General features: G+C 51.9%; 1 protein-coding gene across 1 annotated transcript in view; it reads right to left on the minus strand.

Moving 5' to 3' along the window:
* The window catches only part of EPHB1 (EPH receptor B1), an 85,956-nt gene that overhangs the window by 42,106 nt on the left and 17,224 nt on the right, over positions 1-26,626 (minus strand). The window contains exons 2-3 of the mRNA XM_037407055.1: positions 18,082-18,146; positions 11,691-12,372 (exon numbers count right to left, since the gene is read on the minus strand). Of these exons, the coding sequence (XP_037262952.1) occupies positions 11,691-12,372; positions 18,082-18,146 (747 nt within the window). The remainder of the gene's footprint in view (positions 1-11,690; positions 12,373-18,081; positions 18,147-26,626) is intronic.

Consider the following 26,626-nt stretch of genomic DNA (forward strand, 5'->3'; position numbering starts at 1 on the left):
GGAAAGATGAAAAAGCAAAAATCACAGATGGGCTCCTTGGGCAGCACATCGCTGCAGCGCCAGGGCAGAGGAGAAGGGGCTGCCAGGAAGACAAAGCAGTTGGATCTCCTTCCATGTCCCTCACCCTCTGAGGTTCTCCCACAGGATCATGCCCACCAATGGAAAATTTAGCCGGTGCTCAGTTTCCACCCTCTCCTCCCTGCACAACACCATATTGCAAAAGATGCTCAGTCCCAAGGGCAGAGTCCGGCCCGTGCGTCAAGAGCGAAGGGAGGAGGTGGAGATGATGTTCATCCCCCAGTGGACATGCTGGTGTTTTGGAGACCCTGCATGCCAGCCTAACCTCAGCAGCTGCTGGGGCTCAAGCAGCCCAAACCGACCGAGATCCCTGTCTGTGAGGAGTTCAAAGGCGAGTTCCAACCAGACAACACACTACAGTTACTCAGTGTGACTCGGCTCCAATGTAACTACCATCAGGTCACCGTTGGTTGCAAGCATTGCTGGACAGAGAGAGGAGCATCTCAAAGCAGTTTCCAGGGTGAAGCACAACAGTGGAAAGCTATGGAAGGTCATTCTCTGCAGCTCATCAACAAGAGAGACGGAACGGGAGCAGGTGGCATTCCAACAGCTCTATGTCCAAGGGGAAACCAGAAGCATGTGGTGTTCCTCAAGGGTACGTACTAGGATCACTACTATTCAATACTTTCATTAGTGACAGAGACACTGGGATTGAGTTCACCCTCAGCACGTTTGCAGATGACAGCAAGCTGACTGGAGAGTTGATTTGCTGGAGGGAAGGGATGCCATGCAGGGAGACCTTAACAGGCTTGAGGAGTGGGCCCATGCAAACCTCCTGAAGTTCAACACTGCCAAGTACAAGGTCCTGCACCTGGGTCAGTGCGACCTGCAGTATCAGTATGGACTGGGGGATGGATGGATTGAGAGCAGGACTGTGGAGAAGGACATGGCAGACTGGTAGACAACAAACTGGACATGAGCCAGCAGTGTGCACTCGCTGCCCAGAAAGCCAAACATTCACTGGGCTGCATCCCCAGCAGCGTGGCCAGCAGGTCAAGGGAGGGGGCTCTGTCCCTCTGCTCTGGTGGACCCCACCTGCAGCGCTGTGTCCAGCTCTGGGGTTCTCAGCATAGGAGACACGGACCTGTTTGAGCAGGTCCAGAGGAAGGCCATGAAAATGGTCAGGGGGCTGGAACCCCCCTCAGGCTGAGAGAGTTGGTGGTGTTCAGCCTGGCGAAGAGAAGGCTGTGGGCAGACCTTATTGTGGCCTTTCTGTATATAAAGGGGGACTGCAAGAAAGATGGAGAGAGACTTTTTACCAAGCCCTGTAGTGACAGTACAAGGGGAATGGTTTTAAACTGAAAGAGGATAGGTTTAGACTGGACCCAAGGAAGAACTTTTTTGATGAGGGTGGTGAGGCACCAGAACAGGCTGCCCAGAGAAGCTGTGGATGGCCCATCCCTGGAAGTGCTCAAAGCCAAGTTGTTCAGAGCTTTGAGCAACCTGACCTAGTGAAAGATGTCTCTGCCCACAGCAGGGGAGTTGGACAGGATGACCATGGTTTTCCCACACCAGCTCACCCCCATGCCACAGCCGGGAGGCACACAACTTGCTCAAAAGCTTCCAGCCAGGGCAAGAACCTTTTGCAAATGGCACGAACACACTGGCACTGTCCATGTTGGTGCCACCACTGGGGACAGGAAAGATGCCCCAAGCTGCAGGGTGAGACAACACCCACTAACCCCATCACTGAGCACAGCCAGCTTCTCCCTGCCAAAACCGCCACCTGTGTCCCACATTGGCGGTAGCAACAGGCAGGCAAAAATAAGTAGTCTCCTTCATCCTCAACATCTGTTACACATAAGTCAAAGCCACCCGAGATTGCAGGGATTTACTGTACGTAGGCAGCTCAAGAAGCTTTTCTTAGCTGCCAAACAAAATTTGCACCTTGGGCTCTCTAAGAATAAGTTGTTTTAAATAATAATACATGATGGAGAGCTCACGAGCAGATCGGATGTGGAGGCAGGAGGTCTGTGATAGCTCCATCTCTCACCCCATCTCCCTCATCCCAGCACAGCCATCCCACTGCGAGCACCAGCCCCACTTGCCCAGTATGCTGCTGCAACAGATGCCCATGGCAGAACCAGGAGATTTGGAGTTTTGCCAGATGACGGTCCCCAGCAGCACCCAGAGAACATTTTCACCATGCCCAGAACCATTTCAAGCTTTCAAACAGATTCCTTGCTTTGCAACAGAGCAAAACCCACAAGCATCAAAGTAATCACCGCTTCCAAGAAGGGCGACTGACTCCCTCTGCACCATGGAGGGGACACGCATGCCAGCATGCATCAACACAACCCACAGCTACGTCCAGGGCAGGTTTCTTGAGGAACTGATTTTAAGCACCTCAGTGACATCACACCTGGACGCAAATATGTACTGCAATATAGTTAAAAAGATTTAAAAATTGGATCAAAGTAAGTTGGTATCAAGTCTTACCTCACAGGCAATTTACCCTCTGGGCTGCAGACCCAGCAGAGAAAAGCTGGTTGAGCTAGGGTGGAAATTACTTTTTTTTTTTTTTTTTTGAGAAAATTACCTAATTACCTTTGTATATCGGTTCCCCCAGGATGCCTCTGCTTTTACGGAGGACTTTTAGACAGCAAAGCCCAGAAACCAGGCCTGAGGTCAGAGTCCTCCGCCTCTGGCATGGCACACAGCCCTGTGCCCCAGGCTTTGCAACTCTTGCCCAAAAAAGCATGGAGATGGCAAAGCTCTGCCATCAATGGCATCATCCTGGAGGGGCCCTGGGGAGGAAGAGATGAGACAAGACAAGGACAGCGTTAACCCAGGCATCGCTCTGTGCTCACGGGGATGCTGCTGCCAGGAGGTCAGTAATGACCACGTGGGATGCAGCCACACCAGCAGCACCAAGGTGGCCAGCTCCTACGCACAACCCTCTCCCCCCTGAAAGCCTTTTTCATACAATAAATACAGAAGCAGGTGAGCCCTGGGATTAACATGAAAACTAAGCAATGCAGTTCCACCCCATGCCGTTAATTAAATTTTCTCGGTTGCTGCTCGCTGGGTGAGGCTCCCCTGGGAGCCCGGAGTGGGGGAACATCAATTCCCTCCTCATGTGGGTTTGCACATCTTAATTCGAGGCACCCACAACTGCATATTTAGTCTGGTTTGATGCTCCGATAGACAAGGCGTGGATCATTTCTTAGCTGTGTCTGCTGCACCGGTTGAAGACGGATGGATTTTCCCAGGGCTCCTCAGCACTCCTCCGAAGCCTTGCTTAAGTGTGCAAGCAATGCTTTGATTTAATCACTGCACTCCTGCTCTCGACGCATCCTCTGAGATACAAGACACCAGGCGTGACAAATGACCACTCTTAACACACTCTGAGCTAACACCCACGGCACCGCTCCATTTGTCACCGTCTGGGTGCAGAACGACCCAGGTAGCAGACACGGGGGTTTGGAGAGGGTAGAAAAATTAAAACTTCAGTAATCTGCACTGATTAGTTTTATTTTTCCCTCACGCTGGTGGGCCCCATCCTTCCTCTGCACATACTGGCAGTACCCCAGGCAAGTCCAACCCATCCAAAACTCTTCTGAAGTCAAGGGAAAGCAGGGCAAGGTACAGCAGCGTGCCTCACTCCACCTAGTCCATGGCTTTTTCATACCTTGCATTTACAAGATGGGTCTTTCACTTATTAAAACATCAGCAGCAAAGGCTTGTTCCCCAAAGCAGAGGTTGCAGGAGACCTGCAAAGCCCATCTGCAAACCCAGGGCATGGCTCCCAAACAACGCCCTACACAGGGGAGTGCTGATGAGTTGTGGCTTGGGAGTAAAAAAAATCCCTTTTATTAATATTACTATCCAGCTGGGGAAAAAAAAATATCTAATTTTAAAATAATAGTAATGACAATTATTATTAGCCAGCTAGGGTAAAAAAACCTTCTTTTTTATTTTATTAATTATTATTATTAGCAAGCTGGAGGTAAAAAAACCCAATTTAAAAATAAATAAATAAATTATTATTGCTAGCCTGCTGGGAGAGATGCTGGCTCCCAAAGAGCTTGCTACAAGCTGTACAGTGCCACACAGTCCCGAACATGGGAGATCTCAATCCCTTGGCAAGCAAACTGCAGCAAAACGGCGCCAGCCAGAGTCTGTTCCCAAAAGAACTCTCTCATGACTACTTAAAAAAAAAAAAAAAAAAAAGTTATAGAAAGGCTTTAAAACTCCCCAGGCTGAGTCACCACTTTGCCAGGTGTTGGCCATTTGCAAACAAGGGTGGAAACAATGCGGGTGCCGGACGCGGGCCGGATCCTGCGCTTCCTCACGGCTCTCCCATTGTCCAAGAGAACAATCCCTGCTCTGGCTGAGTGCAAAGGGCCTTGGACACGATGGTGGCGGGGTGAGAGCCGGGTCTCCTGGGCTGGTGTGAGCGAGTGAGGTTATGAAAGCCGGGTGGGTTTTGCAGCCCCACCGCCACAGGGATGCTCATGGATCCGTGCCCATGGCAGCCCCTAGAAGCACACATGGAGCTCTGCACCCCGATATCCCCAAACAAGATCGGTTTCCCCAAGCACTTCAGCTACCACAGAAAGCTGCCTAGACACACCATTAACAAGCCAAACGTTTGGAAGCAGGTTTACACACCATTTGTAAACAGGCACATGAGGAGACCCTGGGGGGATGGCAGTGGGGAAATTAAGGGGGTTTTTTAGTTCCTCGTTGAAGACTGGAATCAACGTAACACTCAAAAGTTCTCATTATAGAGAGGGGAAATACATAAATGGCCCATGGTACAATTTAAGGAGGAAAAACAAGTGATATGCAGAAAAATAAAGCCCCACATCACAACTCAGGGGCTGTTCCCTAATCCTCCAAGGCCACGTGCAGCTACAGGTGGGCAAGGGCAGCCCAGCCCTGTGATGCTCACCTGGCCTCCACTCATGCCTTTGCTGGGGTATTTTCCAGGTTTCTCCTTCGTTTCTCTTTTGCAGTGGTCTGGATCGCAGGGATGACTGAGACCCTGCTCAGGATTTGGGGACTGAGCCAGAGAGCAGCGGCTGCAGTGCCTGCAGTGCCTGAGCCTCCTCGCCCGCAGCAGCCACCAGGACACACGGTCCTTCCCCATCCCTGCGCCAGGGGGAAAGAAAAGGGCCTGAATCCACCAGAGGACCATTTTGGCTAATAATGTCTAATTAAGACTTCCATTAAAAGCCATCACACTCATTAGAAAAAAAATGTAACATGGTTTTCCTGCACATTTTCCTTGCAAAATTATTACGGAGGTTAATGGATGTCCTTCATTAAGGCATAATTTAAGAAAAACCATACCTTTTTTTTTTTTTTTTTTTTTTTTTTTTTTGGAGGTGCAGTGATTCAAATGCTTCTCCTCGGCAGCGCGGCTGTGGTAAAACTGGGCTGCCTGTTCCACCCAGCGGTGGAAGCAGGGAGATCGCTGCCAGGAGAACGCAAAGCCCCCGCAACAAAGGGGAGCATCCCTCCATCCCCAGGCATCGCTGCCTGGATTTGGAAAGCGCTGGGATTGCTGCACTCCCAGCACAGCCTAGCCAGGGACAGCGGCTTGGGCTGACGCAGGATGGGAGAGGAGGCAGGAAACTTGATATTGGGGGGGAGGAATAAAAAGCAAACCCATTTTGAGCGGTCAGAGGCTTGTGGCTGGGCTAAATCCATAATAAAATACCCCACAGTCATCTCCACTGCCGTTAGGGGTGGAAGGTGCCCCAGTTGTGCAGACGCTCTCACTTCAGTCTAAAACCAGCTTGTTTGATGGTTACTGTCTCCCAGGCGCCCAAGCCTCAGGGGAGCAGAGGCGCAGGGGAGGAGGAGACCCGCTGCAGCCCCGCCATGTCGGCACACTGCCCAGCCACCCCTCCGTGAGATGCTAAACAGGAAAAAAGCTTGAAATCCTACTTCCAAACCCACAGAAGAACATTTTCCCTGCAAAGCCACCTAAAGCATCGTGAGCGTCAGCTGCAGCCACAGAAGGCTCCCTTGCATCCGAGCTGCCAGGCAGACATCCCACCAGTGCATCAACCGTGTGTCCACAGGTGCAGACAGAGACAAAAAGGTTTTGAAACAAACGAGTTGACCTTGTCCTGGTCCCCAGGAAAGAACCTGAGAAAACACTGATGGCTTTTAAGCCTTATTTAAGATTGCGGGTGGGGGTCTCGCAGGCACCCCAGCCCCTGATGTACCCACCCCACTCTGGGATGCTGCCAGCCCTGTCACATGCCTTGCCATGGGATGGGGCAAGATGCCATCGTGCCATTGCACCCTGCAGATGCCAGAGCACCCCTCCACCAGCTACCCTGGCCATCAGCCAGTACAATGCCCCCAGCCACCAAAGCAGGGGTGAGGAGAGGAATGCACTTCCCAAGCAAGCCAGGAAGCCGTGGCTCCACTAAACCACATCCACAGGCAGATGGAAGGAAAGATGGGCAGGGCAAGCACTTCGTTTTTCCCTCTTGGTTTTCACCTCCTGTTTTAGAGGAGAAAGTGTTCAAAAAGAGATCACAGTGGGCCAGGCAAGTTGGAACGAGACGCTGGAGAGGATGTGGTTAGGGAGCCGAGAGGCGGTGGGGTCGGCTGGAAGGGAGATGCTTCCCAGCCATGGGGAAGCGCACAGACCAGCAGCAGGGAAAAAGAAAACTAAAACCACCCTATAAGCAAAAAAGGGCCGTTCTGCAGCCCCTGTGATGTTTCGCATGAACACCTTGACCCAGGCACTAGGGCAGCACAGAGCTGCAGCACCCTGGGACAGGTGCATCCCAAGGCACAGGAGAGCAGGGTCCCCGCAACATGGCAAGGCAGCCCACAGCCTCCCTTGCTGGCATTTACCCATGGGACAAAACCAACATCACCTTCATCACCCCAGAAAACCTCTCCTGGGTGCCCCAACACACTCCAGGGGTATCAGGCTGGACAAGAGCACAGCAAAAAGGCAGGCAAAGGCACAGCCAGAAAGACCAGGAAGATCCAGTCCTCAGCACAAGACACAATTTGATTGGGAAAACCTGACGTTTCCCTTGTTTTAAATGTTAGCGAATTATTCTACTACTAATTATAAAATGTTTGTAATTATTATATTAAAAAAAGATTTTATAATTCCCATGCTCTACTATTGTTTCCAGTCTTCTGTGATGGATAAATGGAAGAAATCAATAATTACCACCAGGGCTGCTCAGCAGGAGCGGAGAATAACAGGGGGACCGGCATGGGGCTGCTCACTCCTTGACGTTCAACTGGTGGGACATGTCTCCCCCCTACCCCTTTCCCAAATCCAGCTCTCCAGGCACAAGGCAGGAGGGAAGGACAAACGGAGAAAGAAGACAAACTAAAGGGATGAAGAAAATCAGAATAAACCCACACACGGCTCTGGCAAAGGCTCGACACAGCCTGGCACATCAGTCTGCAGCCAAAGAAGGGCTGAGGGATCTGGATATCGATGGGGTAGGGGACCGGCTGCTGTGTGGAGAGCCAGGGATGCCTGGGAGCAAGGATGCTCGAGGAGAGGCCTCTGCTTCACAGGCATCACAGCCCAGCTTTGTTCTTATTTTCTGCATTGGTTTTTTGTGGGTTTTTTTCACTTTGCCACCCCTGCTAGCTCAGATTTCCAGCTGTTGCGAGCAAACAGGTTAGTTCATTATCCCAAGCTGTGGCAACTTGGAGGCTTTTGACCACTCACAACAGGAATTTGCCAGGAGGCAAAAACGGAAAAGCCCAGGGAGCAGCTGGACCACTCTCTTGCCCCTTCCCCCTGGGTTTACAAATACAAAGTAGAAATTCGGCACAAAGCTGATTTAGATCCAGACTTTTTACTTTGCCAGGTTCTCCATGCAACTGAGTTACCACCTGGTAGTAGGGAGGTCAGAGAGAAAATCAGCGTGATTCCAGCAGACAAAAATACAGTGCCCAATCCTCAAAGTCAAAAGGGATAAAAGCTGAGACACACACGACAGCCATCATTCTACTGAGGAGTTACCTTGCCTTCATTAGGTTTCAAACACCAGCAGAGAAAGGGTTTAATAATTTTCCTCAAGGAGAAGATGCAAAATCCACCCAGCATGCTCATCCAAGGTTTTGAACGATTTCCCTGGCCTCAGAGCAATCCCCGCTCCCACTTTTCCTCCCACCTCCTCCCCAGCACGATGATGCATTGCACCTTGACCACGCAAGAAAGCCATAAAGCAAGGCGGAGGGATGGGGCAAAGCAAGACAAATGGATTTAATATCAACCCGAATGGAGCGTGGGCTATCGCACTAAATGAATTATTCATTTTGGATTCAATAACAGCCTCCATTTAACATTGACCCACAGCTCTCATGGGCACAAGGTGCTGAAGAGGATGGGGGTAGGCAGCCCACTGGGGTTTTGGGTACGGCATGCCATCACCCAGCTGAGAGCAACACGGCTTCGCACCAGCCAGGATGCCTGTGCCAAACCCCAACCAGCCCGGAACAGAAACAAATAACGGAGCAGATCAATAAGGAAACTCTCCTCCCCTCCCACCCCCATCTCAGCGTTGTAGTGGCAACGACCCCCCATCACTCTGACCCTACAACACAACGATAATCTCCTCAGGACTCAAAATAGCCCCAATGAAGACTGCGCTCTGCCTGTGCATTTCGTGAGTGGCTAAGTGCCGATAAAAGCTGGTATTAATAAATCCCTCAGCGGCCTCAAGCTCTGCTGTCAGCACGAAACTGCTCCAGTCTAATAGCCCCTTGATAGGCACAGCCTCTATCCCAGGGGGTGGGAGGGATGAGAGAGGGCTGGGGGAGCTAAACAATTCAACCCTATTTTTTCCCCACTGCTAAGGAATTAAGCCCATTTTCTCAACCTTAAAATACCGAGGGATTTTTTTTTTTTCCTTGGTGACAATTCCCCCAGGCTTTTTAAGTGGCTCATCTCAGGTTGATGAAGGCTTTGAGCATATGTCAGGAGCTTGTGCCTCCCAGGAGCCAGGGTGCGATCCTGGCAGCATCCCTGCGAGGCAAACCCAGTGGGTGAATGAGGCAGGGGAATACAACCCCTTTGAGAACAAAAAGACAAATAGAAAACAAACAAATTATTAGTTCTAAACCTTGTGATGTGCACCTCCTGCCTGCTGACCTTCGGGAAGGGCTGCAGTGGGCTCAGTCTTCCCCCACCATCTCCACAGTCCATGGGGATCCAGGGAGGAGCTTGATGGCCAAAGGGTGCACAGGGGCTACCACAAAGCCAGAGTCCAACCAAAGAGCAGATTTTTACTCAAACACAGTTAATTTTCCAACAGTCCTAGTAAGCCCTGGTGCTGGTTTTGGTGAACTTCCAGGAGGGGCCGATGGGTTTATTGGGTTTCAGTTCCTCGCTAACATTGAGCAGGACCTTCAAATGCGCAGGTCCCACGTACAATCCCAGCCTTTTGGCCAGCCTCCTGACATGGGACCTGAGAAATACTCTCACAGGACTGGGAGAGGGGAGTTATCAGAGCTCTGCTCCAGAGACAGCATCATACCAGTGCCCAACAGCACCCACAGAATCATCAAAAAACCACGGTCCCATCATCACATACATGCTTGATGACATGTAACCACCTGCTTGGTCTGCACCCACTTTCAGGACCCCAAATGCTGCCGGTCAATCCATAAACATTTCTACCCGCGTAGACCTGCGACAATCCTGAATCTTCCCCTCAAGGAAGCCAAATGCAAAGTGTGCTCCCCGTGCAAAGGCAAAACGCTCTCCAGGAGCTCTGCACAGCCGACCCTCAGCCAGCACGAGGGGTTTCTCCTTCAGCACCAGCGCTGCCGAGGAGTGGGAGCACAGCTGAAGATGGGCACTGCGGCACAGAGAGCTCAGCAAATTCCCAGTGTACAGGGGTCTGCCAGGTGCAGCTTTGATGGCGTGAACACATCATGACCATTTGAGGTTTGCACAAGAAAAGGAAATGAAGAAAGCCATGAAGGGTCTAACACCCACCCTGGGCAGGTTTGTTCCCATGCCTCTCATGTCCTGCTGTCCTCAATCCTCTGTCCTGCCCCAAATTACGAGACTGGGAAGGTGGCAACACACTCCTCCCAGGGGGTTCGAAGCATTCAAGACCCCACGTGGCTCCACCAGCCTGGCCGGCAGCAGATAGGAAGATCAACACCAGCAAAAACAGTTTTACATTATCATTGTTTGCCTATATTTCTGGCAAAATGACATTATTTCCCAATTCTAGTCTTTAGCTAAAGTTAGTATTTCTTTTTCCATTATGAGAAAATGTCATTTTGCCATCAAACCATGTGTGCTTTCCGTTTGTTTATTCAATAGCAGAGAAACGCCTTGCCAGAAACGCTCCGGTTTGCAAAGATCCCTCCCTCCGACAGAGCACTTCAGCTCCTCAAAGGAACAGACCATCTCCTGGTGGGAACAAAACCACATTCAGGCTCAACCATGAAACTTAAAGGAATCCACCAGCAATGCTGCTGGATGTGAAAGCAAGGACTATGACGGCTTCCCAGTTGTTGGAGCCCTGGCACAGGAGGGCATTGCTGTCCCCACCCTGGCCAGGCAAAAATGTTGTTTTTCATGGCAAAAACTTACACACATTCCCAAGTTTAAAGCAAATGAACAAGCAAGCTGCTCCATAACTTGAATCCCAGCTTCGCCATTTTCATATATATGGAGTTACAGGAGGAGAAAGAACACCATGGTGCTATCCCAAGGAGCATCACAGCCAAGTCTGGTGCTACACGTGCTGCCACCTGCACCAAAAGAGGTCCAAGTCAGACCTCTTTCCATTGCCCCCTGCCAAAACCAGGCCTACAGCATTCTGACACCTGCCTTTGACCTTCTCCTTCTTCCCAACCCTTCCCTGACCTGGTAGCGCCCACCTTCTAGAAGCTATTCGGAAAGCATCAATGAAACAGGGTTTGCCCTCTCCTCTTCCCTCCTTCCAAGCAGCGCACAAAAGCAACACCTTAATTTGGGAGAGGAGAAGGAAAGGGCAGTGAGTAAAGCTAATAGAAAAAAAAAAAAAAAAGAATCTTCCAACAGGATTTGGGAAATATTCACCAGAACAGTGAAAGGAGATGAAAAGCAGCGAGCACTATTTCCATATTTATAATGCAGTGCTGCAGAAGACTCCAGCAGGCAGCAGCATGCTGGCGGCTTGGCTAGGGGAACCCAGAAAAACAAGAAAAAAATTCCAATTAATACTGAGAATCAGAGAGGCTTCGCTGCAGTCAGGCCCAACGGCAGCTTCCCGGCTCCCGCAACTTTGCTGGGGAAATAACGAGGCAGATGAAAGCGGCTCAGCTAGCAAGCGCCGGCCGGCGCAGCACTTTGAAGGCAGCAGATCACAGAGGCAGCTTCCAGCGGGCTTGTGGCAGCAGCTGCACTGGCACAGCATCCTCGCCATGTTGCTCGCCGAGTCTGGCCACTGACCGGAGCACACCAAGAAGCCACAGGCTGACCACTGCTCACAAATCCCCGCCTGATCCCCAGAGCAAAACCACTTCAGGGCAGGCAAATGGAGCAGAGCCAATTTCCCAACAGATGTTGCCCAAAACAGGTTGTTTGGGGACAAACACTTCAGTAAACAAAGCTTACAAAAAATAAAAAGTGAAAGTGCCTTGTTACCCAAAGCCAAGCTTACCTTTGCAAGCCACGTTGTTCTCCGGCTCGTAACCAGCCTTGCACGTACAGCGGCCGATGGGGACCATCCACTCCCCGTCCCCGTTGCAGTACAGTTTGATGGGCACATCCACCTCCTCAGCATTGGGGATGCAGGTGCCACGAGCAGTCACTAGAGAGGTGCTCTCCGCTCCTGTCATCGTCTCTGGGAAGATGGCAAAGTTCTGCACCACACTGGGACACTTTTTGAAGAAGACCCTGACAGACAGCAGAGACATACAAGCCCCGTAGTCCTGGAAAGCCAGGTAAAATCCATTGCGGGTCAGAGGCCCGAAACTTCTCACTTCTGTGTTCACCTTCATCAACCTGCCACCAAAGTCCACCTGCGAGAAGCTCTCGTCAGCAGCAATAGTGTCCACTTTGAGGTAGGGTGCCTCCGTCCAGAAGGCGGACTTCTTGGTGGCAATAACAGAGTCTGTCTCGTAGTAGTAGAGGTTGAAGGTCTCCTTGCAGGAGCCGGGGACGTTGGGGAGGCTGCTGCAGTCCCGCACAGTGAAGCGCATCTCGGTGTAGATGCGGTGAGCTCCACGCCGGTTGATGAATGTGGTGAGGAGCCAGTTGTTCTGGTTGGGCTCGAAGACGTTGCACACCTGGTACGTACGGATGGTGTTGAGGTTTTCGTCGTAGCCACTGACTTCTTCCCACTGCAGAAAGAAAAAGAAAAAAGTGATGAGGGGGAGGCAGAGGGACCTGCAGTGGCCCATGAGCTACAGAGGTACCACTCACCCTGCACAGGGCAGGGCAGGGCTGGAAGGAAAGTCCCAAAGCCCCAGATGGGACTAGGAATGTGGTCACAGACACACAATGTGATGCACGTGCAGAAACACCACGCAGGCTAGAACCAGAAGAAATCCTCATCCTCTTGCTCCTGCATGCCTCTCCCCATTGCTCCCAGCTGATGCTAAAAAAATCTTTCCACATCAGCAACTGCCTTCGCAGACGTAAAAATGGGAAGAAATATGGTCCAAGCACCCAGAGGTGGGAGGGAAAGCAGCAAGGAAGCTACAGCTTCATTAAAGCCCAAGCTAGCACGTGGGCTGGAGAGCAAGCCTGACCCCAGGCTCTCGGCACAATGGGACCATTTTCCCCCGGCAAAGAAAACTAACTAAATAAAACATAACCGCCGTGGAGAGAAAGAATATAGATTTGCAATTCGATTTATAGAAGGGCATTAATATAATCCAGGCTACAATTTCAATTAAGGGACAGCGGCAAACTGCGAATAGTCTATGATGGCATTAGAGTCCTACAGACAGATTTACAACCTCATAATCCATTCATTTTAACTAATCCATGTTTACAGTCTCCTCATAACAGCATTATTCATATGGCAATCTTTAAGCAGCACTCTGAATATCATGCATAATTTCCAGGAGCGATGCTATAGCAGCACTCACACATGTTTGTGCTTACGTGGGGGCGCAAAAGCAGACAAGTGATGCCAACCTGCCCCTTTGAGTCTTCCCAAACAGCTGATGCACCATGACCAACCCTGCAACCTTACAGATTTTGCCCTCTTCCATTTTCCATTAAACAACCACACTCCTTACCTGCTCCCCAAGCTTCCCCCTTGTAAACCAAAGCCCTGATATTAAAAAACACAAGGTTTTATTTGTTTTTCAAAGCAGGGTCCTCTACACACTGCCAAGAAGTGCAGCAGGACATTTGCTTCCAGGTCCACCTACTCAGCTCCACTAAGTTTAAACAAAGATCACAGCTCAAGGTTGCACGCTGTTGGCAATCAACGTTCACCAAACCGACGATAAGACCTCACACATCCAGCCAAGTGCTCTCCCTTTTCATCCTATGTCATGAAAGCACTGCAAAAACCTCTCTCTACCCTGAACAACATGTGTGCATTCAATGCCTTTGCATTACCAGACACCTTTTCACAAGACAAACCTGCAAGGTCCTCCGCGATCGAGGCAGGTGGCATTGTTTCCCATTCCCACCCAGGCTTTGCATTACAGCCTTGTCATCCAATTAACACCAGACAACAAGCTCTCTTCCACTGCTCACCCGCCAGCATGAACACCAGGCCCACTGCTCTGCTGTCTTTGCTGCAGGAATCCTCTTCTTCATCCTGCCCCTGCTCCTGCACCCTGGCTGGGGACCTGACCACTACCCTTTTATTCTCAGTGCCCATCAGGGAGCCGGCTCTTTCACCAGCTCCTTCCACTGAGCATCCCCTGCTTTGCTGCTTGTTTGGGGAGGGGGTGGAGGTGGCGTTGCAAATGGACCCTCAGAACTCAAGAGCCAAAACCTGCCAGTAGACCCTGCTGCACTTCAGGCACCCAGCACACAGGGCTGCCCATGGCTGGGAATGACATGAAACGCCACTTGGAAAACCCTCATGAGGGTTTGGGGACGGATCCTGATGCCCCCTTGTGCAACCCTCATGTTGAGCATTCCTGCAACTGGGCACTGAAGAGCAGCAGGTCCCCGTGGCTGGAAAGACCCGCAGCGCCAGCAGCTGCTGCCATCAATGCTGTAACAATGACAAATGCATCATTTTGAAGAGAACCCACTAAATATTCACAGGGAGCTGGGGATTAAGACAATGTTTTCTGTCTCCACCGAGATTTAAAGCACACCCATCAGGAAGAGCAGAAGAGCCCATGTCCCGTCACAGACAGCCCCCAGGGACCACAGCCGCTGCTGCCCGGCTGGCACCAGTGCCCCAGCATTAACACCAGCGGCACCCCCTGAGCCCCAGGGCACATCTGTGAAGTAGGGTGAAGTCACTCTTGGAGCTCAGCACACCATGGGGGGACACCACCACCCAAAGGAACCCAAAGCCTGCATGAAGCCCATGCTGATGGCAACCCCAGGGTCAGGAAAGAGAGCTCATCAAACCCCTGTACCAACAGCCCAAGAGAGATGAGAGAAGCCTAGGAGAAGGAGCCGACACCCCAGCAATGGACAGAAGCATCCTTCTGTCTCCTCCCTCCTAGCCCAAGGAGCAGGAAGGTCCCATTTACAGATGGCTGCTGCTCTTCTTCCTCTCGTTTCTTTGCTTCTCCCTCTGGTCCTCTTCTTTGGTTGTTCCTGTAATGCTACGGCTCGTTGCTAAGCCCCAAAGCAAGGCTGCCAGTACACTCTCAGGTCTTGGATGAAGGAAGGCAGAGAGTAAGCTTTTGGTTTCTTACCCCATCTTTCAGCAGTTGGCTGAAAAAGAAATAGCACAGCCCCAGGTTGGCTGCTTTTGGGAATCAAAGACTAAAAACAAGACCATAACAACGACATCTGGGGTCTTTGTTGACTCCAGCTCAAGCAGAAATCGCGTGTATCTCAGTGCCTTTATGCCGGGCTGTCTGGACAGGTCATGGTCTGCAAACCCTCCCCGACATCTGCACTCTGGACAAGCCTCACCCAGATACTGGCCATTACCCCCAGACATGCCAGGAAGTGGCACAAATCTGCCCTCAAATATTTGTTGTGAGCTACTAAATGAGATAAACCCTAAAACCGTGCTGTAACCAGGCAGCTCGTAAAGACTACTACATGCCTGGAGCGAGAGGGAGACATTGCTTATTTTCAGCTGGCATCCAACCTACTCCAAAACCTGCTTCAGCTGGGACATGATACCTCCAGGTTCACTCCAGGAGTCCAAATACACCTTAAGATGCTCAGTGTCTGCCCACCAAAGCACCTGATGTTACAAAGAAAAGCCCAGTCCACCAGCAAGGGGATATCACAGAAGTCACGCTCTCCAACATACGCTACAGACTGACCCTATGAGCCAGGGAGGTCCCAGTTGACTGGAGGTCAGCAAATGTGATGTCCACCTACAAGAAGGGTCAGAAGGAGGACCCGGGACACTACGGGCCTGCCAGCCTGCCCTGGGTGCCGGGGAAGGTGCCGGAGCAGACGGTGCTGAGCGCCATCACCCAGCACGTGCAGGACAGCCGGGGGGTCAGGCCCGGCCAGCGCGGGGTTATGGCAGGCAGGGCCTGCCTGGCTGCCCTGATCTCCTTGTGGGACAAGGTGACCCCCCTGACGGGTGAGGGGCAGGCTGCGGGTGGTGGCTGCCCGGGCTGGAGCGAAGCCTTTGGCACCGTCCCCACAGCATCTCCTGCAGCCACCGGCTGCTCCCGGCCGGGCCGGGGGGGCTCTGCGCGGGGTCAGGAGCTGGGGGGCGGCCGGGCCAGGGAGCGGTGGGGCATGGAGTCACATCCCGCTGGCGCCGGGCACACGGGGGGTTCCCCAGGGCTCAGCGCCGGGGCCCGTCCTGCTGCGTGTCTGCACCGCCGGGCTGGGCGAGGGGAGCGAGTGCCCCCTCAGTCAGGGCAGGGGGCACCCAGCTGGGGGGGGGGGCTGAGCTGCTGGGGGGCAGGGGGCTCTGCGGGGGGGCTGGGCAGGCCGGGCTGAGGGGCCGAGGCCAGCGAGTGAGGGTCGGCAGGGCTCAGCGCCGGGCCCTGCCCGTGGGGCACAGCAGCCCCCGGCAGCGCTACAGGCTGGGGCAGGGGGCTGGGAAGGGCCCGGCGGGACAGGGCCTGGGGGGGCTGGCTGGGCCGGCTGGGCGGGAGCCCCCCGTGTGCCCAGGTGGCCAAGGCGGCCAGCAGCGGCCTGGCTCGTGTCCCAGGCCGTGTGGCCAGCAGGGCCGGGGCAGTGCCCGTCCCCCTGCGCTCGGCACCGGTGCGGCCGCCCCTGACTCCTGGGCTCAGGGTTGGGCCCCTCAGGGCCAGAGGGACATGGAGGGGCTGGAGCGTGTCCGGAGACGGGAACGGGGCTGGGGAAGGGTCCAAAGCACAAGTGCTGTGAGGGGCGGCTGAGGGAGCTGGGGGGGGTCAGCCTGGGGAGGGGGAGGCTCAGGGGGCCCGTATGGCTCCCTACGGCTGCCTGAAGGGAGGCTGTAGTGCGGTGGGGTCAGGCCCTTCTCACAAGTAACAGGCAACAGGACAAGAAGAAATGGCCTCAGGTTGTGCCAGTGGAAGGTTTAGATTGGATATTAGGAAAAAATTCTTCCCTGAAAGGGCTGTCCAGCACTGGAACAGGCTGCCCGGGGAGGCGGTGGAGCCACCATTCCTGGAGGTATTTAAAAGACATGCAGATGAGGCACTCAGGGACGTAGTTAGAGGTGGGCTTGGCAGTGCTGGGTTAACAGTTGGACTCTGATCTCAAAAGTCTTTTCCAACCTAAACGAGTCTATGATTTTAAATAGAAGTCCTGGTATTTTAAAATACTTTGTGGAAGATCTAATACACACTCCTGTAAAGGAGAAGACTCACCAGTAACTCTCAGTGCCCAGATGCAGGGATACAGAGCAGGATGCAGGGATGTGGGATGGGGAGAGGCTTCACTCTGCTGCTCCACAGAGGGTGAGACCGCCGTGCCTTATGATGCAGGCTCCCTGCCTGCCTTGTGCTTTCAGCAATAGCAGCTGCAGGCAGCTATTTATATCCCATCTCCATCACCTGCACGCTGTCCCCCTCCATTTTGCCAGCAATTTACCCAGGCCCAGATTTTTTCCAAAACAATTCAGTGCCAAAGCCCCACGTTTCAAGGGCCTCTGACATGCCTGCAGAGGATTTCGTACCCACAGCATGTGTGGTTCAGCTTTGGTGAAGGTGTGCAACCTCGTTTCTTCTTGAAGACCTGCCCAAGCCAGTCACACCCTAACAAAGATGCAGGCTGGCATGCTTTCCCCTTTGGTGCCAAAGGCCCGGGGGACGGACCCTACTGCTGTACCCATGCCTGCCCAACCGGCTGCCTGTCCCACTGTGATTCCCATTCATCAGCTCACATCCCCTCCTACCACTGCTCCTCTCCCCCTGCAGCTCCATCTCTCACTTTCTCTGCCAGGAGAATGTGAGTCAGGTTATTTTATGCTTCCATTCCTCAAAGGCTCGTATTATATAAAAAAGATGTTTTAAGTGCCTCAGGGTGTTTTGTTCCTCATTACTTCATAAAAGTGACATTAATAGCCAGGGAAGAGCACTGCCGAGTGCAATTACGGATGATGTTCCAGGTATGAAAGCTGTTTTGAGCCTGCTAATGTTTCCTAATTACAAGCCTTTTGGCACAGGGAGAGGTAAGGTGCAACGAGGGGATGGAGAGCAGTGATAGGGCCAGACCCTTCACCTGGGAGGAGGACAGGCAGGGAAGAAGAGCACACAGAGATGGAGAAAAGCTCCACCTCCACCAAGACTCCAGGACTAGTTCAGGGAAGGGATGTTCAGCCCTGGATCAGCCGCACAGCTCAGCACAACGATGCCTTGGCCACCTCATGCCAGCCCAATGAGGCACCGCTGCTCCCACTGTCACTTCCCCGGCTCCCCACCAGCATTTTAAGATAAATAGCGCAAACACCACAAGATCACAGAAGGACCAGCTGGACAAGTGGCACTTACCCCCGAAGGAGGGTTGGCGGTCCAGCCCAGCTCGGCCGTCGCCGTCCGCGTATCCATCAAAGTTTCTGAGGAAACACAAGGAAAGAAAATAAAAAGTTGTTACTCCCAAAGTTTTTTATTATGTTATGAGCACAGAGCCAAAGAAGAATGTTCAGATGCTTTCACGGAGCGTTCATCTGACCCTTGGAGCTGCTCATAAATAAAGCAGCAGGTGCCCTACTACACTGAGTGAGCTAAGGGCAGTTTCACTCCAGAGCAAACAGTGTAGGACGACACTCTTCACAAAGAGTCGCAGCCTGAAGCCAGCCCACACTGCCATCTCTGACCTTCCCAAGCCTAGAAAAGGAAAACAGCATTATCAACTAAAAAAAAAATAAAATTTAAAATTAAGAAAGATACTGCATTTCATGCAGTCATTACACACACACACAAACCCTTGCCTAAACCTGAGCAGGGAGTTTGCATTAACTTCCTGGAAGTCGCAAGAGGCTGGTGAAGTCGCCCGCTGTGGGCAAAGCCCCAAGTGCCTCTATACAGGCTTTCAGCAGGTCACATCAACTCACTCGAGCTACTTGCTTCACTCTGCAACACCAGACGTCCCCTTTTATGCAGTACATCTGTCTGCTGCCCTGATTCCTTGTTCCACACAGCTATTATTTGTCAGAATGATTTCAAATATGTGAATAAAAATCACATTGTTGGTGCAGTATTCCTCTGCTGGAGGTCCTTCAATGGAGAATTTGGTGGGAAATATTTAAAAGCTGTAATACAGCTGACATTTCCCTATTTTTATTCTTTAAAATAAAAAAAAACCAACCAAAAACAAACAACAAAACACAACAAGAATAATAGTGAGAGCAACAATATATAGAAGCAGATGGGGAAAATCCTCCAGGTTTTATTTATTTGTTTGCAGCAAGCAGACATACAGATTAATTTCCTCAGTTCCTGTGTCTCGACCAAATGGGAGGAGAAGATGTGCTGGTTGGCATAGCTGAGCATCCCCCACCCCTCCCCTTTTCTTCATAGTCCCAGGTACTCACAACAGCTTTGCAGCACCCGGAAAATGGGTGCAACCAGAGAAATAAAGGTCAGGAAATAAAAATCAGCCCAGGAATATGAACTGCTGTTGGACTGCTGCTTTTAATCTCTCCATGCCTGCTCCAGCAATCACAAGCGGGAAACGAGACTCCTATTCATCTTCCCACCCCTCCCTCTGCCAGCTACTGTGGGATGGGAAGCCGGAGAAGCGTGACCGGGAACTCCCCACCCTGCCACCAGTGATAAACGCTCCCTCTCCCAAAATCCCCACCAGAGCTGCCAACTTGGCCTGGCTCCCAGAGGTCAGTGGCCACTGATGCAGAGAGAGCAAGGCAACCCCCACCCCCCCACCCCCAAGACGGAGCAGAAAGGTGCTTAGGAGCCTGCAAAGCTTCTGCGCCCCTAACCAGTGCTGGGATGCTGCCGCGGCACTGCTGAAGGAGCCCCAAAGCCCACAGCCTGCTGCTTTGCACGGTGCCTTGCATGCTGCCAGCCTGTTCCTCACAGTGCCCTCAGAGGAGGCGTTTCACCCCCAGTCTGTGCAGGGAACAGAAAAGCGTGGTGGTCTTCACACTATCACAGCATGCCACTTCATACAGTTTCAGTGCCTTTCTGTCTGCAGAAGCCAGCTAAAAATGATGCATCCCAGCTGAAGCTCCCGTTTCGGGCTGGGGGCTCGTGCTCCAGACCTCCAGCAAGTTTCTGCTGCCATCACCCTCTGCCCTCCCACCACCACCAAACCCTTCTTCCCTTGCCTCGTTAAGTGGTCATTAATCCTTGCCGTGGCCCTTCAAATAAGCAGGCAGACATACCCATGCATAAATGGATGTGAAGATGGAAGCAAAAGCCATGCAAACATCTTCCAGTCCTCCCCCCTGGCGGGGCTACGCTGGGAGCGATGCTCCAAGAGCCCTTAAAACGCTTGGTGTTTTTCCCCACAGCAAACAGGGTGTCCTTGGGCCATGCAGGGGAAACTGAGGCAACAGAGTCCAGGGTGATACAAGGAGCATGGCTGGGCTGGAACTCAGACCCAGCTCACCCACTCTCTGCAGTAAATAAGGACACGCTCAGTTACAGGAAAAGCCTTTCTTGCAGGGGTTTGTTTAGAAAGGGTTTTCACTCCATCTCCCTTCCTGCGCCACACACTTACAGCTTCCTTCCCCAGGCGTTGTACTTTTCAGTGGGGCGATGACAGAGGAAAGTACTTTTGATAAACTACAGCCACGGTGTAGGACTGTAGCACGTGAGGACCAGCTCTGCTCCAAGGCAACACCCACCAGGATCCCTTCCAGCAGCTCCCTTCCAAAAATCTCACCCTTTCCCTCCTGCTCTGTTCCTCCCCAAAGGCTCCATATTTTGGAAAGCAGGCAGGATGGCACAACAGCAATGTCAGCATGGCACACAGCAGCTCCTGAAGCAGGAGGCTTGAAAATAACTAAAGAGAGAAAGAAATTAATAAATTGAAAAGAACCACAGAGCAGCTTTCACTTTGGAGGTTTCAGGAGTTTTAAGGGGCCTGTGTGGCCTGTGGCCAGGGTGGTCACGCTCGCGAAGTTTCCACCGCAGATGCAGAACTTGCACTTCAACAGCTCCACGTTTCTACAGCAATTTGCAAAGCAAAGGAAAAAGAGGGCGAAGAGCCACCACTGAAAGCCTGACCCTCTACAGACCATCTCCTGCTTACATCCAGCCCTGACTCCCAAGGACACTGCCACATACAAGAAGATCCATAAGGTGGCAAAATAGTTTGGTTGGCTTTGTTGGGCTTTGTTTTGTTTGTTGCTTCTTCTTCTTTTTTAATAAAACAATATGGTTAAATCCACCCTTTCAGCTTAAAAATTCCTGCTGAGCTCACCCAAACCTCATGACTGCAGAGGCACTGGCACCAGAAGGACTTGGCTTGAGCAACTTCCCATTGACCTCCACTGTTTCCTCTTGGATGAAACCCTGGATTTTACTTCATTTTCTAGGATGTACGACTGATGCTGTGACCCCAGGGGAACCCCACAGGGGCATTTGTGGCCAGGCTGCTCGGGGCTAAGGCTGCTGAGCACCCTCCTTCAGCAGCGAGGGGCGATTTGCAGATGCTGGTGCTTCTTGTTCCAAGTCCTCACAGAGAAAAGGGGGAACAAGATGGGGCTTCTAGCACTCACATCTCCATCTCTGAGCTGTGAATTATCACCAGCAGTGAGGGGACACAGGGTTCACACACCCCCCACGACCATCCATCACTTGAGAGTGGGCAAAAGAGGGAGAGGCAGCAAACCCCCTTTGCTCTGCCTGCTAACGAGGGGATTACGGCAGATCAGCACCTGAGCATCACTGATCAGTGGAAAAGCCAAGCTGCACGGACACCTCGCATTTCTCCACCTCTTCCCTGCCTTGTCATGCTGCAAAGACCAGTCCTCACTATTTGGCACTGGGTATTAATTAACCCCGCCCCCGCAGGGGTACATCATCTCACCATGCCTCCTACATGTAGCACGGCATCGTTAGCTACGTCAGGTGAATCACATGCTGCCTGTCCACCTGCACCGGCCAGTCCCCGCACCTCCACCGCACCAGCTGGTGGGCTCAGTGCCCAACAGGCAAAAGCAGGCAAGACACTGCCCTCGCCTCGCCTGCCGAAGGTACCGCTCCTCCAGCGGCTCCTCCCACACCCAACCACCTGCGTGTGGGCACAGCGGATGCCCAGGGGATGCTCTGCCTGGGAGGGAGCTCAGCACACTTGCTTGGAGAAGCCTGCGGGAGCTGAGCCTCTGCCGAAGGCGGCTGACCAGGCTGTAATGGCTGAAGCCCTCATACGGGAGAAGACGAGCTCTGCTACTGAGAGCTGAGCTCTCTTAGAGTAAAGAATCTTCAGCTGTATACAGTAGATTTTCTTTAATGGACACATTACTTTAAACTAAGCCTTCGCCATCTGTTCCAGTCCCTAATTATCAATACAAAAACAAACGTCTACTCACAATTACACTCGTAACGAGTAAAGATGCCAGCAATTAGAATGCACCAGCATCCTTGCCACCGAGCAGCGCATCCATCTGTGATGGCACTCGTGCAATCCAGGCAGGGAGGACTCGCTGCTGTCACAGGCTCCCCGCACCCTCCCGGGCAAACTGGGTGAGAGATGTGGCCAGAGCCGATGCCTGTGGTGGGATCGGCTGCACCTCGGAGGTGCAAGGGGTGGGCTGGCATCACTCAAGCGGCAGGGAGAAGTTATCTGGGGCGAGGGTAGCCAGGCACGGAACAGGGCAGCGCAGCATCCGCTGCAGGAGCTTTCAAGTCACGGCAGCTGATGCCATCTTGCCAACCACCCTTCCCTGAGAGGATTTAAGCCTCCTCCAGAAAAACCTTTCTGAACTACCCAAACCAAAGCGGGACTTAGTTCCCAAAATCCTCAGCCTGAAACCCGTAACTCAGACCTCCCCAGCGTGGAAGGTGCAAGTTCTCCCTGGCAGGGAGCGGGGTCTGGCTAAGGGCAGAGTGACACAGAGGCAAGGCAGCCAGCCCAACCGGATCACCTTTCCATGCTGTCACCTGGAAAAAAAGAAATAAGAGAGATAACAAGAACAAATTTTTTGCTCGGGAGGCAACAAAGAAACTCCTCCAAGTGCTGCATTCCTCAGTAGATGCCTCGGGGACACGGTCCCTCTCCCAAAGCAAGCAGCAGCAGCTCTCACTCCTGCACAAGAGATAATGGCAGGAACCAGCCTAAGGCACTTGAAAGCAAGTGCCTGGGCATATGCAAAGAGACACAGGCATGTCTAAGACAACCAAGAGGAAAGAGACAGAAATTAAGCAAAATAAGGAGAGAGAAGGCTTGATAACAACAGATGGGTAGAGGGAGATTTGGAAAGGATGCCAGCTGCTGGAAATAAGCCCCCCAAGGTGCGTGGGGAGCGCAAAGGTGTGTGTCAATAGCTGAACCTTTGGAAGGAGAGGGGAGATAGGAGGGCAGCTGGCGAGCAAGGGGCAGGGCGTGCGTGGCTGTGTGGGACTCTGGTCCAGAGGGACAGAGCATGCTCTGCAGGGGGATCTTCAGAGACTCATCCAGACGTGCCCTCGCAGAGCGCAAAGCAAGCGCCGATGGGGTCAGCGCAGGGTCCAGCCCCAGGGCACGTCCTCTGGGCAGTCCCAGCCCCATAGCAAGACCTTCTGAAGGGGAACAAAAGCAAGACTTCTTTCCCTAAGCAAAGCACCATATTTTCCCCTCTATTTCACGCTCATAAATGCCAACTTGCTTTCTACTCCCTCCTTCTCTCCTGAGAGCTTCAACAAAATCAGCCCAAGGCAAACGCACAGCTTGGGAAGCTTCTGTCCAAGTTTGGTGACATTACCAGAGAAAGGGAACTATAGAGAAACAGAGCCAAGACGCTTTATTACAAAGACTAGTGCTAAATAACATTAGCTGCTACACTGCCGCAAGCTCTGCCCTCCCGCGGTTGTTGTGACTTCAAGCTGAAGCCAGACTGCATCATGGCTTTCATCACCATGACCTATCTGCTCGTGGTTTGCATCACATCTCTCGATGTCAATGTAAAGGAATCCTACAGGTGCTGGGGGAATCCTTTGAATTTAAATCTTGCTCTTCCCCATAGATGAAGGGATTCCAGCAACACACCAGAAGGTTGCCTGAGTAATTACAGGTTGCTCTCCATGACCATGCTTCTGACTACCACATCCCACAGACACGGTCCAGGTCCGCCTGTGCAAGGTTTCAGTACATCCCGAACTTCAGGCTAAGCTAGGAAAAAGCAGGAACACAAGATCCATGCGGCTCTGCCACAGAAACCCAATGGGTGAGCTGCTGGGCACACATCCCACCCAAAAAGTCTCTTCTGCAGGACCTTCCCCTGCTTCTGGTTCCTACTGGTAATCGGGAGGGAGCGCCGCTGCATGCCCTTTGTGCCACGAAGGAGCCGGTGGCTGCACAGCCTGAGCACCGTGACATCTCCCAGATGGTTTAATTACTGCGCCGGAGAGGCGGGCAGGGTAAGAGCAGGATCAGCCTCTCCCCTCTCCCTGAATAGTTTCCTGAGGGCACCAGCTTCTGAAAGAGCCGCTTACAGTATCTATACACTTTCAATCAAAAATATTACAGCAACAACTAATTACGTCCCATCATTCCCATGGCTCTCTGCCTTTAATGGTGCATTTTGCTGCTACAGAATGATGGTGAAACTGCTCTGGAAGTGCATAACGAGCTCTCCCCATCAATCTCCCGCGGGTTCATTATGAAGGATTACCTGCCAAATAACAAACCCAGTTGAGAAGGGAGAGGATGCACTAAACAACAACACAAGTCAACACGAAACATTTCCTGCCTGTATTTTAAAAGAAAATGCCAATGGTTTGGGGTCCGTATGAACGTCTCAGGGGAGAGGAGCAGCTGTGCCTGCTCTGCAAAGACATGTCAGCCATGACACCATCACCCACGGCCACCAGCCGGCATGAGAAGATTTGCAGTGGCAAAAAAAATAAAATAATAACCCACTTTCAGTTAGAAAGGGAAAGAATTTATATATATATATCAGCCAAGGACAAGCATGCTGTGTCAGTTTGTGACGGGATACATTAAGCTGCGGCCACACAGCACAGCCCCAGACGTCCTCCGGGATCTCCTGTCAATGGCATGGATTTCAGCATGCAATGAAGATGCATCGCAGCAGGGCAGGCGATAACTTAATGAAGCTCAGATTTGGGGGTGTTTGCTCAGCAACTATATAACAACTTTATCAATAAACCGCTGCCTGCTGCGACTGCAGGATGAAATGCTCTAATTACAAGCAGCAAACAGTATCCGTATCAGGATATAGTAAACTGAAATATGCTGGTTGATGTGCCTGAAAGCGCCCAATAAAATACCTGCTTAAATTTTTGCAAGTGTATGTGCACACAGACATGTGCGCTGCAAACCCTGCATATGAGGCAAAAGAAAAGCACAGCCAAAAATTGTAAGCCTCACACCTAAAGACAGGTTAAAAAAGTTCAGAAGGTGATGTCAAGTTTGTAAAGTCCCATTTACCAACACTCACTCCTCCCTGCGGAAGAGACCCAGCCCCAGCATCTCCCCTTGGTTTTCATGCTCAGAGGGATCTTGACCCAGCACGGTACGTGGTGTTGGATGAGCTCAGCCAGAGTCATACAATTCATTTATCATAATCCTACCAAAGAGAGATACAGTAAATCAAAGAGACAACCTTCCTGCAAATAAATTACAGGGGAAGGGAGAAGGGGAGAGGAATAGAGAGGAAAAGAGAGAGAACTGCAGTGGGAGAGATAAGAGAGGGAAGGAAATGACAGAGAATTACCAAAAAAAGCTTGCATCACAGGGAAAAAAACAACAAAGGGGACCAAATCAAATATAAAGATAAAAGAGAGACGATATGGCTTTCAATACCTATTGTTTTCCAAACTGTAAACCTATTTTAGAAAATTCGCGAACAAGTTTTAATCCACGGAGCTCAAACCAGACATCAGAGACAATGGGAAAATCTCAGGATGCCACATTACAGGTCACCCTATATTTTGCACATTTAAGGAGCTCATTTGCTCCCATAGCGACAAAGCCAGTTGCTGATAACATACTTTTTTGAAATTGCACACAGGCCAAAGATAAACCAAATCCACACAGTCTATACACACATTGATCACATACGCTATAGACATAGATCACAGTCCCTATTTAAGTATTTACTGATGGGCGTAGGTGCATTTGGCAACTCCAAGTCAAGCAGCACCAAGGGCTGCAAAAGCACTTTTGTGAATGCTCTGGCCCACCAAGACAGACCCAGCCACCCCAAGAGCCCAGCTCCTCCACCACACCACCACCCAAGGCGTGATCCAGGGCTGTAAGATGACAAGGCTATCTTTCAGGACAACGTTTTCCACAACAATGTCACTGTGCATTTAAATCCTCATCTTTGCTTTCGCGAGGCTGGGTTGCCAGCCAACATCTCTGAACGCTGCAGCCTGCCCCAAAAATCACCATAGGTCAAGACTGGAAGTTACTCATTTCATCCTCCAGAAGATGTGGAAGAGGAACTCAGCTGCCCTGGGATAGGCAGAGGCTTTCCCAGAAACCCTGACCTCTGAAATTCTTGTGAGGCTGCCCAGGAGCGGTAGCACCCTCCAGCTTGAGGTCCAGCTACGCAGTGTGAGGTCTGGCTTGCATGAAGGATTGCTTAGGTTGGGGAAGGGCAATCACCCACTCTTCACCATCCACGCTGCCACCACCCAGGAGCACACACCAAAGCAGGTGAAGACTGAAGGTCAGGTGCCAGAGGACACTCTATCCCTTGCCACACAGTCAGGTGGCTTCAGCACGAGCTGGGCACAGCAGCCGCACATCACTGGACTTCTTGGGTGGAGACCAGCTGGCTCGGACAACCATCTCACCAGCCAAGGGAGATCCAGTACCCCAACCCATCATACATCCCAGGGGGAGCACAGCGCCTTCAGTGATGGCAAGGATAAAGCAAACATCAGGTAGCGATGTCAACAG

Source organism: Falco rusticolus, chromosome 13, assembly GCF_015220075.1.
Source record: "Falco rusticolus isolate bFalRus1 chromosome 13, bFalRus1.pri, whole genome shotgun sequence".
Classification (NCBI taxonomy): Eukaryota; Metazoa; Chordata; class Aves; order Falconiformes; family Falconidae; genus Falco; species Falco rusticolus.